General features: G+C 37.4%; 3 protein-coding genes across 4 annotated transcripts; 2 read left to right on the forward strand and 1 right to left on the reverse strand.

Moving 5' to 3' along the window:
• The first annotated feature begins 11 nt into the window (after nucleotides 1–11).
• Nucleotides 12–5,892, forward strand: Karybeta3 (karyopherin beta 3). Its single transcript, XM_066281801.1, has 13 exons — nucleotides 12–148; nucleotides 504–815; nucleotides 1,200–1,514; nucleotides 1,566–1,905; nucleotides 1,979–2,190; nucleotides 2,283–2,427; nucleotides 2,579–2,854; nucleotides 2,913–3,088; nucleotides 3,193–3,376; nucleotides 3,441–3,630; nucleotides 3,790–4,045; nucleotides 4,130–4,748; nucleotides 4,944–5,892. Exons 1-13 carry the CDS (start codon nucleotides 68–70, stop codon nucleotides 5,159–5,161), a joined length of 3,324 nt encoding a protein of 1,107 aa, XP_066137898.1. The 5' UTR covers nucleotides 12–67; the 3' UTR covers nucleotides 5,162–5,892.
• A 791-nt stretch (nucleotides 5,893–6,683) lies between these two features.
• Nucleotides 6,684–8,588, reverse strand: RpS8 (ribosomal protein S8). The gene is made up of 4 exons (XM_066281804.1): nucleotides 8,509–8,588; nucleotides 7,785–8,167; nucleotides 7,238–7,367; nucleotides 6,684–6,842 (listed from the first exon to the last, which is right to left on the reverse strand). Exons 1-4 carry the CDS (start codon nucleotides 8,510–8,512, stop codon nucleotides 6,733–6,735), a joined length of 627 nt encoding a protein of 208 aa, XP_066137901.1. The 5' UTR covers nucleotides 8,513–8,588; the 3' UTR covers nucleotides 6,684–6,732.
• Nucleotides 8,589–8,985: 397 nt separating this feature from the next.
• Nucleotides 8,986–12,904, forward strand: Incenp (Inner centromere protein). 2 transcript variants are annotated; one of them, XM_066281705.1, is made up of 14 exons: nucleotides 8,986–9,294; nucleotides 9,490–9,583; nucleotides 9,648–9,987; nucleotides 10,040–10,197; nucleotides 10,249–10,332; nucleotides 10,389–10,685; nucleotides 10,742–10,902; nucleotides 11,071–11,256; nucleotides 11,426–11,542; nucleotides 11,601–11,783; nucleotides 11,860–12,112; nucleotides 12,443–12,578; nucleotides 12,633–12,730; nucleotides 12,780–12,904. In XM_066281705.1, the coding sequence occupies exons 1-13, from the start codon at nucleotides 9,190–9,192 to the stop codon at nucleotides 12,727–12,729; spliced, it is 2,211 nt and encodes a 736-aa protein (XP_066137802.1). In that variant the 5' UTR covers nucleotides 8,986–9,189; the 3' UTR covers nucleotide 12,730; nucleotides 12,780–12,904. The 2 variants fall into 2 exon arrangements, with proteins under 2 accessions (XP_066137802.1, XP_066137801.1); XM_066281704.1 differs by having other exon boundaries at nucleotides 8,987–9,294; nucleotides 12,633–12,904.
• Nucleotides 12,905–13,114: the final 210 nt, after the last annotated feature.

Consider the following 13,114-nt stretch of genomic DNA (forward strand, 5'->3'; position numbering starts at 1 on the left):
GTTTTGGCGCTTGGATCAGGTTGAATTGACGGCATTGACAGTTTGATCTTTTCATGCACAAGGCGCCATGGCCGCCGATCAAGAACAATTTTGTCACATATTAACATCTTTGTTATCCACTGATAACGCCATCCGATCTCAAGCCGAGGTAAGCTATTTAATCCTGTCATTTCCCTCTGTCCATTAACACGCTTTCAAGTTAGAGGCAATGTTTGGTGTTGGCAAACTTTAGCTTTGTTTGCGGCCTTTCTGCAACGTGTTGGAGTGCTAGTGTTGCAGCACAACATGCTGTCGCAAAAAAATACCATGAATCATCATAATTATGCGCATACAGTAATTTTATGAATCAGTTTGACATCTTAACTTATCTTAATAACAATATGAGCACCTTTCTCCAACTTCAATTCCACCCTATATACAATGACCACAAAGGGCGCCAAAACGTACACCCAAGCCATACCCACTCTCCCAATCATAGCTTAACCACACATGTTTTTTCTTAGGAAGTCTACAGCAATATACCAATAGAAAGAAAAATCAGTTATTTGCTTGGTGCAATACACAATGCAAACCTTGACACTGAAGTTAGGCAAATATCTGCAGTCTTATTGCGGAGAGTTTTCTCGAACGATTTTACGGACTTCTTTCCCAAACTTCCTCCAGAGAGTCAAACTCAGCTGAAGGAGCAAGTCTTACTTGCTGTGCAACAGGTTCGATCCGAATTACTCAGGCATAAAATTTGCGAAGTTGTAGCTGAAGTGGCCAGGAATCTTATTGATGATGAAGGGAATAACCAGTGGCCTGAGTTTTTGCAGGTAAGATATGCTTGAGTATGTTTTCAATCAGAGCTGGTTCTGCCTAATATCCAAAAATATTTTTATTGTTACTTTTTCACTTGTTAATTAAAAAGGAGTCATATTTTTACATTTTTGAGCTAAAAGATACAATGAATAATATAAAATAACAAATTAGTATAGAATGATATAAAAATAAGAAATCTGCATATAACCTTGCAGTAAGTTTTTTGCAACAAAAAATGTGGCAAACTATAGGAAAGGAAGTGTTACTTTATGTAGTAGAGAAGTCATAATTAATTTTATATAAGTAGAAGTAGATAGCTGAACCCTAGTTTATTTGGTCTTATTAGGAGCAATAATAATTTCTGCATGCATAAACCTTGCTTCTTTCTTTTTTTGCAGTTTCTTTTCCACTGCGCAAATGACCCAAATCCACAACTCAAGGAATCCGCCTTAACAATGTTCACAAGTGTGCCGGGCGTATTCGGGAACCAACAAAACAATTATCTAGATCTGATTAAACAAATGCTGATGCAAAGTCTGCAACCGACTGAAGCATACGAAGTCAGATTCCAAGCTGTTAGAGCTGTTGGCGCCTTTATTTTAATCAACGATAAAGAAACACAAATTTTGAAACACTTTGCTGATCTTTTGACGCCCATGCTCGCCGTAATTGCTGAAAGTATTCAACACCATGATGACGATAATGTTTTGAAGGTATGTATGTAGAGAAAAATGAACTTCTTCAATATTTCCAGTTTCTCCTAGGTGCTGATTGATTTAGCTGAGAATACCCCCAAATATCTTAGACCCCAGTTGATAAATATATTCGAAATGAGTATGAAATTGTTCAGAGATTCAGGGGCGCTCGACAGTTGGAGAACCTTAGGCTTGGAAGTAATGGTCACCCTGGCGGAAGTGGCACCGGCAATGATCAGAAAGATGGCCGGGAAATATATGGAGCAGTTAGTACCTCTCATTTTACAGTTTATGGCCGACTTAGAAGACGAAGAAAATTGGGCCGAATCGGACGAACAGCTGGACGAAGATACTGATAGTAATAACGTGATTGCGGAAGCGGCATTGGATAGGCTAGCAACAGGATTAGGTACTAGCAATTAGCTTCTAATGATCATTGTTTCCTCATAATAGCCTATGGAAGATAATAATTTTGTTTACAGGAGGAAAGGTGATTTTACCTTTGGTAACATCAAATATTCCCCAAATGCTGAGTAACCCAAATTGGAAGCAACGGCATGCCGCTTTGATGGCAATTAGCGCCATTGGCGAAGGTTGTCAGAAACAAATGGAACCGATGTTGCCGCAGATCATGGAGGGTGTACCAGGGGTTATGGAAAGCATCGTAAGATACTTACAGGACCCACATCCAAGGGTAAGCTTTTCTTCCATGATAAACGGAGGTCTGTTTAAGAATTCAAATATGTTTATTCTTGAACAATCTACAATGTAAGATCATATCTTTAGGTGAGGTACGCAGCTTGCAACGCCATTGGTCAGATGTCTTCAGACTTTGCTCCGGTCTTTGAGAAAAAGTTTCACGATCGTGTAGTTCCCGGATTACTTATGCTGTTAGACGACAACGCCAATCCACGAGTTCAAGCACACGCAGGTAAGCACATTGTCAACTGAATAGATGTCTTTTTTACGATTCTCCCTATAGCTCTCACAGTTTTTAAGTTATTCCATTAAAATTTTGGCTTGCATTGACGCGCCTGTTTTTCATTGCGGAAAGGTCCAAATAATTGCAATCGTTCCCTTAGGTGCTGCCTTAGTAAATTTCGCCGAAGATTGTCCCAAACACATCTTAAGCGGTTACCTTGAACCCCTTATGGCAAAACTCGAGACCATTCTCACTTCAAAAGTGAACGAACTGGTGGAAAAAGGAACCAAACTCGTTTTGGAACAAGTTGTCACAACAATAGCAAGTGTCGCCGACACTGCGGAGAACGAATTTGTCACTTATTATGATCGTCTGATGCCCTGTTTGAAATACATTATTCAAAATGCCAACAAGGAAGAATATAAGTTGCTCAGAGGTTAATTTTTAATAGCCGGTAGTTGCAAGAATTTTTTGAATGATTGTCTTTTGTTCAGGTAAGGCCATTGAGTGTGTCACCTTGATAGGCACTGCTGTGGGTCCCGAAAAATTCAGCGCAGACGCCACTCAAGTCATGGATATGTTACTCAAAACCCACGGAAACGGTATAGAGCTTCCAGATGATGATCCTCAAACTAGCTACTTGATATCAGCCTGGTCAAGGATATGTCAGGTATGGAATGGGATTAGGGACTGTCGTGTTTTTTTTTTCAAAATTCATACAAAATTCGGATTCATTTTATGTTCAGTTTATTAGTGTATCATGTTATTTTACAGGTTTTAGGAAAAAATTTTGAACCATACTTACCCCTGGTGATGAGTTCTGTTGTGCGTACTGCATCTATGAAACCTGACGTAGCTCTCTTGGATAGCGATGAAATGGCTGGTGTAGAAGGTCAAGATGATGAATGGCAATTTATTTCGCTCGGTGAACAAAAGAATTTCGGTATTCGAACGGCAGGTGAGTTTACTTGAAACGAGTAAATTCATAACAAAGAAACCATCTGAGGATGTTCTATTTATAGGTTTAGAGGACAAAGCTGCGGCTTGCATGATGTTGGCGTGCTACGCTCGTGAATTAAAGGACGCATTCGCGCCCTACGCAGAAGAGATTGTAAAACTAATGGTCCCTATGTTGAAATTTTACTTTCATGACGGTGTACGGAACGCAGCCGCTGAATCTCTACCCTGGCTCTTAGAATGCGTTATGTGCAGGTAAAAAAATAATAAAATAATTCCATAATTCCTTATTTTCTGCTCTTTATTCTCTTCTGTTAACTCTTAGTTTATCCTTTACTATTATTATTTAATTATTTGTCTTAACACTAGCATTGGCACTATTTTTGAGAATTCTTTGTTTCTTCTTCCAAACAGAGGTCCGGCATTCGTCAACGATATGTGGCTTTTTATCTGCCCAGATTTACTACGAGCACTAGATACTGAACCCGAAAACGAAGTATTACTCGTAATGTTAGACTCGTTGGCCAGATGTATCCTGAAATTGGGACCTTCATACATAAGCCAAGAATCAATGACCGAGATTTTAAGGATCGCCGACAAACTGATGACCGAACATTTTGACAGGGCCAATGACAGACATAAAAAGCATTTAGATGAGGACTATGATGAAGTAAGTTCCTTAGTGTTTTGCCATCAAAAGTGTCAAATTAAAGTTGTAAAATATCCGACCAAAAAAATCATGTGTTCTTTCCAGGACGTTCAGGAACAACTAGAGGACGAAGAATCCGACGATATTTATATTCTCAGTAAAGTAGCGGATGTCATACATTCACTCTTCACAGTGTATGGGGAGAATTTCATCCCCCTCTTCGACCAACTACTAAACCACTTCGTCAATCTCCTTGCGCCCAATAGAAGTTCAGCCGATAGGCAGTGGGGCATTTGTGTCTTTGACGACGTCATTGAATTCACAGGTCCTGCTTGCTGCAAATACCAGCGATATTTCCTCGAACCGTTGGCAGTTTATGTTAGAGACAAAAGCGTCGAAGTACGACAAGCAGCGGCTTACGGTTGGGGCGTCCTGGCTCAGTTTGGCGGCGACCAATTTGCCACAGAATTATCGAAAATCTTACCGGTTTTGGTGGAGGTTATAAACGATCCTCAATCGAGAGATCCGAGGAATTTAAATGCGACGGAGAATGCTATTTCAGCGGTGACAAAAATAATGAAGCATAACAACTCGCAGATTAACTTGACAGAAATTATCCCAATTTGGTTCTCCTGGCTGCCTGTAACGGAAGAAACGGATGAAGCGCCGCATATTTATGGATACTTGTGCGATTTGATAGAACAGAATAATCAGGCAGTTATAGGTAAATATGGGTGCTTGTAGGGTTAATCTTTAACCTTTTAACGAAAAAGGAATAACAATTTGCAATATACTAAGTGTCCCGGGTTTTGTGATCAGAAGTTTAATAAGTTTTAATCCAATTACAACTTTGATACTTGGGCATTTTTCCAATCTTGCTCAATTCTCCATATAAAACGTTAGTTATGGTTTTTTTCAGGTGCGAACAACGCGAACATACCCAAAATAATTCACATCATTGCGGAAGCGTTCAACAACGAGGTGCTAGAGCCGAGTTCAAATGAAGGCGCCCGAATGCTGAACATAGTGAGACAAGTTCAGTCAAACGATACATTTTTCCAAACAGTCGTTCAAACGATGACGCCAGAACAACAGCAAGCCTTACACGCCGCCCTTCACTCTTCGACCGCGTCTTAGTAATTAAAACTTATTTATTGTTTTCTTTTTGTCGAAAAAGGGATAATAGGTCTTAGATTAAAAATGCTATGTTATTTTTGTATATCAGTGAGAGATTATGTCCGTTCTATGGGATATCATCGTCGTAATGGTATTTATTAATATTTCTATGTAAATAATTGAACGCAAAGTCTATGCCCGCGTTTATTCGTGACCTCTGAGACACTTCCCTAAAACATGTCCCTTGGGTTATATCTGTAAATGCGGGCCTTAAATGCATGTGATATTTTGACTTTCGTGTAACAGAATTTATTCGTTTCGGTCATGTGGTTATAAATAACAACTATATAAAATATCTCTATTGTTTTTGAAAAGATTTCATTGGCTGCAACCATTTCAAATAATGTCTAAAGAACATACTTATTCTTTTAAAGCATGTATTAACACTAAATGCTAATAAAACCGATGAATTCTCCATATAGGTGCGTAAGACCAAATTGGAGTCGGGGCAATACATATTTAATTGTTTAGAATTCGTTAGAGAATCAACAATCTTAAATATTCCTACAACCGTGTCCGATTGAGTTTGAAGAGCGTGTATAATCTAAAGTGGCTGTTCGTTGTTGCATATTACGTTAGTAGCACTTTAATAAATACCACCTTCGGTTACCAAGGTCTGCTTTGTTTTAACGAGTTATCCGATTCAAGTTTGTCTGACTAAATAGAACTTTATATACAATATTAGCTTTAAATGTGTGTTTTAATGTCCAGCATTGAGAGTTAAAAGAAACAAGTTTGAAGAAAAAAATCGTACAGTGACGTCATTTCATTTTGCGTGACTTGACGCCAAGCACTACTAGTTGCTAATCAGAAACAGGTTCCTTCTATCAAATATTTGATTTAGCTACGTACTCGCAGATGGCGTCACAGGAAATAATGATAAACTAGGTCGGTGGCGTGTCGATGGCATACGAAATATTTTAAGCAACCCATAATACAAAGAATTACTGCTCATGCGTCTATTTATAATACTTTTTCTTGTCTTCATAACTTTTCCTGCTTTTATACCCATAATTTTTGCCATGAGCGAACGAAAATTTGCTGTTTCAAACATCACGTCCTGAGCGTCGATTTTAATAATTTGATTTCTACCGAATGACAGCGTTTACGTCTATTTTCAAACGCAAATAATTTTTGAATTAGAGCAATTGAATTTTTTTGTCTACAACAAATTAGTCATTGACAAGCTAGATTTTGAGGTGAAGAGCGCCCTAAGAATTTTTTTTCGCGGAAGAATTGTCTTCACAAGTACAGCATTTTCACAAAAATTCTTACTCAATTTTAAATTAAACCCTCTCACATGAAATTATAGTACAAGACCTTTTAAAACTGAAACTGCTTCCACTTAAACCTCGTTCCGTACTTTATTGTAGTTATCGACGGAACACCACAACTTGTACAGTTAATAACCGCATGCTACTCTATACTGAAAGGGTTTTTTGATATTTCATAATTTATAAAAATCTCAATAAATAAAATGATACCTAATGTACAAGCATGTATTTGTACATTTATAGAAAGGAAAAATAATTCTATTTTGCCTTCTTAGACTTAATTTTTCTCATGTAAAATTCTAGTTCTTTGCCCTCAAGAACATAGCCATCAGCACGCCCGCACTGTCCTGGTCGAGAAGACAAACAAGCTGAAAGAAAAACATCCACTTTAATTGACATTATCTCCTATTAGAATCAAAAGTTAGTTTATTTAAAAAATCAGAGTAACTATGACAAGCATATCACAGAACATAGCAAAAGTCTAAAACAGACTGTTTACTTAAACATGTTCTCGCTAATGTTTTATCATCATATGATATTCATACAATATGTAATATAAATGTATGGAATAGAATATTGTAAATAGGAAATTATAAATAACTATAGTGTCTGATAATGGCAAATTGCGACATTATTGCAAATTAATATCAATTAGTAACAATCAACCAATAGTCAGTGTTGATTGCAGTACTCCTGGCTTTCTAAGGGCAACAATTTGATATTGAAATTTAAATTGAAGCACACGTCAGATACCTAGCCTTACCTAATAATCTTCCAGTCTGGAACTGCTCTTCCAAAGCCGGTTCAACTTTTGCAATCCTTTGCCTGGTTTGGTACTTCTTTTGTACCTTTTTGCTCCTGGTCTTGCTCAAGAGTGCTTCCTCCTCAGGAGTCTGCAAAATATTTAAACAGTTAATCCTGTAACCAGGATAGTGATCATTGAACTAATATTTTGCTTTAGGAACTGTAAATGCTCAGAAATTTTGGCCAATGTCATCATTAAAATCAGATGACACGCATAATAACATCACTGAAAAACCTCCATTCAAGTTCTTACAAATATGAAAATTAATGTCTATATTATGCACAATGTGGGATATGGTACAAATAGGATACATCTTTTTCATCAATTTGGCTCCTCTACCATAATGAATCTTGTTTATATTTGATATTTTATTTGTTTAGAAACAATTAAATTGCTATGATTTTTAAACAGATTTTGTAAATTTAACTAAGAAAGAGATTTCAAATTTCTGACATTTGAAAGTCTGGTTTTAGACACCAAAATAACATTTTAATAATACCCTTACCAATTTAGCACCCTTCTTTCTTCCTACTGCCAAAATATAATGATTCTCATACCACTGTCTGAAAGGTGTAGCATCTATGACAACAATAGCATTTTTCACTAATGTTTTGGTGCGGACCAACTCATTGTTACTAGCATTGTAAACAACATCAATAATACGGGTCTTTCTGGCGGTGCCCTCGCTTCCCCAAGCAAAATTTCCAGTGTCAAGCCTCAAAGCTCTGTATTTAAGGTTACCTCCCCTGGTTCGAACATAGTGCACCCTACGTGTGCCAAGTTTTGTGTTGGCGGCTGGGCGTCCTAACTCAAACTTCCTCTTCTTCCTCAAAGGCTTTCTTTTGCCACCAGTAGCCCTTCGTTTGTGCCAATGGTCTCGGCTGATACCTAAAATGCATTTTTAAGTAGTATGTTGCACTGAAGTTCATACTGATTTTGGGGCAATATGGAATGGGTCAGATCGCTGTGGGATGTTTTTTAGTCGTCAGCACACACATCAGACAATGTTTCTTTAATGTATCATCATAAAAAAGTTTTTGTGGGTTGTACTCTTTAAAAGAGGTTATAATCCTAAGAAATCAGTTTTTTACTGAATAATGCTATTTTAGGGAAAAAGACTTTCTATTTCGATTTCCCGTGATCTGGTTGAATACTTTTATACGATTTTCACACCACGATGTGAAAATGTTTACCAGATATTTAAAGAAAGCCTTTTTCGGAACACCTACCCATTTTGAAAACGAACTTGAAAAGGAGAGTACAAGTCTTGGAGAGAAAAGATGTGGATATGTCAAATAAACACCAATTGTCTGACTCACGAACGACAATGACGTGCGTGACTGCGCATTTATGTATCGATATCGATATGGTTTTACCGATGCCTTTTGTCGTTTATCGACTTTCCTGTTTGATTGATTACAATGTCTACCTTCTCTTTCTTTGTAGAACCGTAGACTCATTGGATGCACATGATATCTGCTTAACAAAAATTGAAAACATGCCCCTAACATTAAAGCCCAATATTCAATCTTTCGAATGCTCGTCCAATAACAAATTTTACTTTTTTTTAACGAGATAAAAACTAAAATAGATAAACTTGAGGAGTCACTTAGAGTACCTGAACGCAATCAGAGAATAGGAATGTCGTACATTCTTATTGATCGAAAATGTCATTGTCAGTGATATCAATGTTAACAACTTTGAAGGATCTTCTGGTTTGAAATTGAAATAACCGCTGTGCCTTATTTGTCGTTTTTTATTTTGTATGATTAAAGAAACCGATAAAATCAGGTTCCTCTCATTTATGCCAGTTTATTGTTTTGTTCCCGTCTGCAACTCGTAAAAAAAGTACTGTAATTTTGACATTTTTTGTGTTTTTGGGGCCATTTCGGCCTTTTGAATTGGCAATAATGTCTAACCGAGCACTGGAGATAGTTTTGCGGGAGGTTGATGCAATTGCTGTTGGATTTAATGACTGTTCAAAACTTCTAGAGCAAATCAAGGATTTGGAGAAGGTACATTGGAAAGAAACATAATTTAAACAAGTAGTACTACAAGGTAAATTGAATGTAATGGGCGTGTAGCAGTTGCTTCAAGAAGAGACTCACATTTCTCAGAATCTTAGCAATACTGTACAAAGACCTCATTCATTTTACACTTAAATTTAGGAATGATTTGTGATCCATTTTTTGTTTTGTTGTATTCATTAGGAACAAGTGGTTTTCTTTAAGTCTGTGGATAAATTCTCTAAAACTGGCGAACTTAAGCAATTGGAGCCTTATTTAAAGGGCTGCAACTTGGAGGGTAAAACCATTTTACTTATTATTTTCCTTATAACATTATTTATCTCCATTTTCATCCTAATCAGGCATAAGTTCCAAACAAAGTGATATATACAATAAGAATGGCACAATCTTGTCTGAAACATCCCAGGAGAATTTTACTTATCTCAAGACGAAAAAAGCAGAGGTTTCAGAATATCAAATAGGAAAAGAAAACATAAAAATTAAGAGTGAAGACATGCCAGCTCCTTCATGGGTGCCTCCATTAAAGAAAAAGATGAAAACTGAGAGGCCATCACGTAGCACCCGAAGCAAGTCCAAGTTGACTAGAGATTCAGATGTAATATTACAACAACCTGAAGTGTTAGTTATAGACTTGTCAGATGTTGATGATACAAAGACTCCAATGACCCGCACAACAAGAAGGTAGATTAAATTATTGGTTGTAAAAATTGTTGAATGATGAATTCTTGAGTAGCACTCGCACAAAGACAAGAAAAGAACCAGAAGCAGCAGTTGAACCTGAAATAGAACCTGTAAGAAGCACTAGAACTAAAACAAGAGCTAAGAAGGAATCTGAAGTTAAGCCTGTCGAGAGTGAACCGACCAGAAGTCGCACTAAAACAATTAGAAAAGGTTAGTATTGCTGGGGTTTCAAGGAGTTTTCAATAGCTTATTAATTTCTAGCTAAACATGATCAACCATCAATAACTGAGGAAGAGCAACCAGAAAATGTTGTATGCAGCACTCGTACAAAACCTATTCGGAAGGGTTAGTTCTGCCTGTCCACTCATTTGAGTTTGCTTACAGCTGCAATCATTTTTCAGGCAAAGTCCCTGCAGACGTATCTCTCCGAGCAGAAGCAACTGAGGCACCTGACAGGGAAACTAAAACTACCAGAGCTAAGACCTATCAAAAGGCTGAAAATACCGTTCCGCTACCTGAACAGCAAGTTTTAACAAAGGAAATTATAGAAAAACCCGCTGAATTCCAGCCTAAGCGCAATCGATCATCTGAAGACGATGAAATTGCTGTCGAGAGCAAAAAAAACAAATCGGACTCGCCTTTTTTGCAAGCAGACACCTCTGCACAGAGTGTTTATAATGATGCAATTTCAAATCCAGGTAAGTTGTTTTTGTTTGAACACCGTTAAATATTGCAACATTGAAATTTTATTTAGCATCATTGGCGTTGGATGCTACATATGTGGCTGCCAAGCCTAAACCGGGGGCAGCCAATGCCGCTGCAGTAAATTCAAATTCTAAAAACGACAAGAACATGTTCAACATCTTCAGTAATTCTCCAGAGTCGAATCTGCTAACTGACGATGAGTCAATTGAAGTAAGCGGATATTTTATGACCGTTTAGATTAACAACAGTAGATGCATCGCACTACACAATGTTTTTTTTTTTTATCACTATCTATAGAATAAATTGTTCGTTTAAAAATCTTCGTCATTTGCCAGAGGTTGAAGCATTAATTTGGGTTATTGTCTGATAATTACACAGATCAAGACGCCTCCGAAGCAAACCAAAACGGCAACAACTAGTAAAGAGGTGTTTAGCCCGTATGAGAAGACTACTTTGAAGAAGAAAGTGGAGGCTTTTGAACGGCTTCAGCATGGTAGTGAGATTCCCTTGAAGCAGGGCGCCAGCCATATTCCTTCCAATCCTGGATCCTCCATCAAAGAAAAGGTAAGTATTTAAAATTACCATCTTCTGCATTAAAAATAAAGTTGCCAATTTACTGTAAACATCACTAATAAGTGCACCATACGGTGAGCAAAATACAAACATAAAAAGGTGTTTCTAAAATATGTAATGCTAATGTCGGTACGTTTTAGTAAGCAGTTATATTTTTTAGTCGAAAGCGTTTACACCGCAGTCGAAGTTCCTGCCGCTGAGTTCGAGCACTAATAAAGTTATCAAAATTCTCGGCACGAGTAGCATAAGTGGATCCGCTTCCAGTTTGAAGACGATGGTAAGTTCGTAATTTGTCGTGTCTCATGCAAGCACTTAATTACGATGTCGATCATTAGAGCTCTCAGAAGGATCCTCGTGAGCAACTCAAGCGACAGCTAGATCGTGAACAAGCCAATAAGAAGAAAGAAGCCATGCTGCAGCAGCAGGCCGAATTGAAACGCAAACAAAACAAAGAGAAACATTTGAAGGCTTTGCACCAGCGGAAGGCTTTGGAGGCCGAAAAGATGAGACATTTAGAGGTGAGTTTATCGTACCCGATGATTCTCAGTATTACAGTTTACGGTGTGTGTTGACAAATGATGTGTTTTTCTGAAGCTTCAAAAGCAAAAGGATGAAGAGAAACGCAAGCAAATCGAGCAAGACCGCGAATTGAACTATCTCAAGTATAAGCAGGAGCAGGAGAAGAAACACCAGCTACAGAAAATGCGCTTAATGCAAGTCCAGAAACAGGCAGATGGTGAGAGTCAGAAATTGCCCGTTTACATGACTTCGAAAGTTCCTTGTTTGGTCAAAAACCCTGCTGCCGATGATTCAACTGAAGAAGTATCACCTCCCCGATGGTGCAGAGGTACTATAATTGTTTTCTGTAATACATTCCATGTTTATCAAATTGTCCAGAATAGGAATTTCATGAAGTATAATTGATACAGATTTGGTTAAATAAGTTAAAAATTGTGTGCTAGAGAACAACAACATAATCACACTTGTTCTCCCAGTGACAGAAAAAGCTATTTTTGTCCCTCATGTTTTCATTTATTTTTGTTTTGAAGTAATTTTCCATTTTAAATGTTCAAGAAGTCTGAATCCATGAGTATTTACGAGATTCTCAACACAGACATTCCTATATTGGATACGCTGAAATAATTGCGTTTAATTTACTTTAACTTTCGATTTTCAGCTGATTATTTGAGGCATTTAGAAGTGAAAGCGTTAGCGGGAGGTTACAAATTGAAAAACACCTTATTTGGCAGGCGGCCGCGCACGGCTGACTTAGTTGACATTTTCGAAATCATTGATGCAGGAAAACTGAAAAGGTTAGTTCAGATCAAGCTACTTTAATGCACGTTCGCTAATGTATGTGGTTGCAGAAATTCGAGTGCCATTTGGAAAAAACCGCCAAGATATACCATGATGAACTTAAACGATACCCAGTTTAGCGAAGATGATGAAATGTTTTCAGACTGAGGTGCCATTCAGGATTATAATTTTAATCTTTTTAACTGAACGTTTAGTAGATTTATTGGCCTCGTTCGCGGGTTTCATTCTAAGCTGATACAGGATTTTTCAAGTTTTAAATGCATACGCAACTAGTTTGATCGGTGTCTAATTATTTTATTGAATAAATTTGAATTTTTTTTAATTGCTGTAGTTTAATTATACCCTATATCGGTGAACGACAAATCGAAGCACCGAGACAAAAATATTTTTCATTTGGAGATAAAACAGTGGCGTGCTACTGAAGGGTGGATGTAAGTGCTGGTAGGCACCTTCTATAAATTGGTCGACGAACTAATTTTTCCTAAACATGTACTTCCCCCTGACTACAACTGTTTATATGTATAAAACTTCA

Source organism: Euwallacea fornicatus, chromosome 4 (genome assembly GCF_040115645.1).
Source record: "Euwallacea fornicatus isolate EFF26 chromosome 4, ASM4011564v1, whole genome shotgun sequence".
Taxonomy (NCBI): Eukaryota; Metazoa; Arthropoda; class Insecta; order Coleoptera; family Curculionidae; genus Euwallacea; species Euwallacea fornicatus.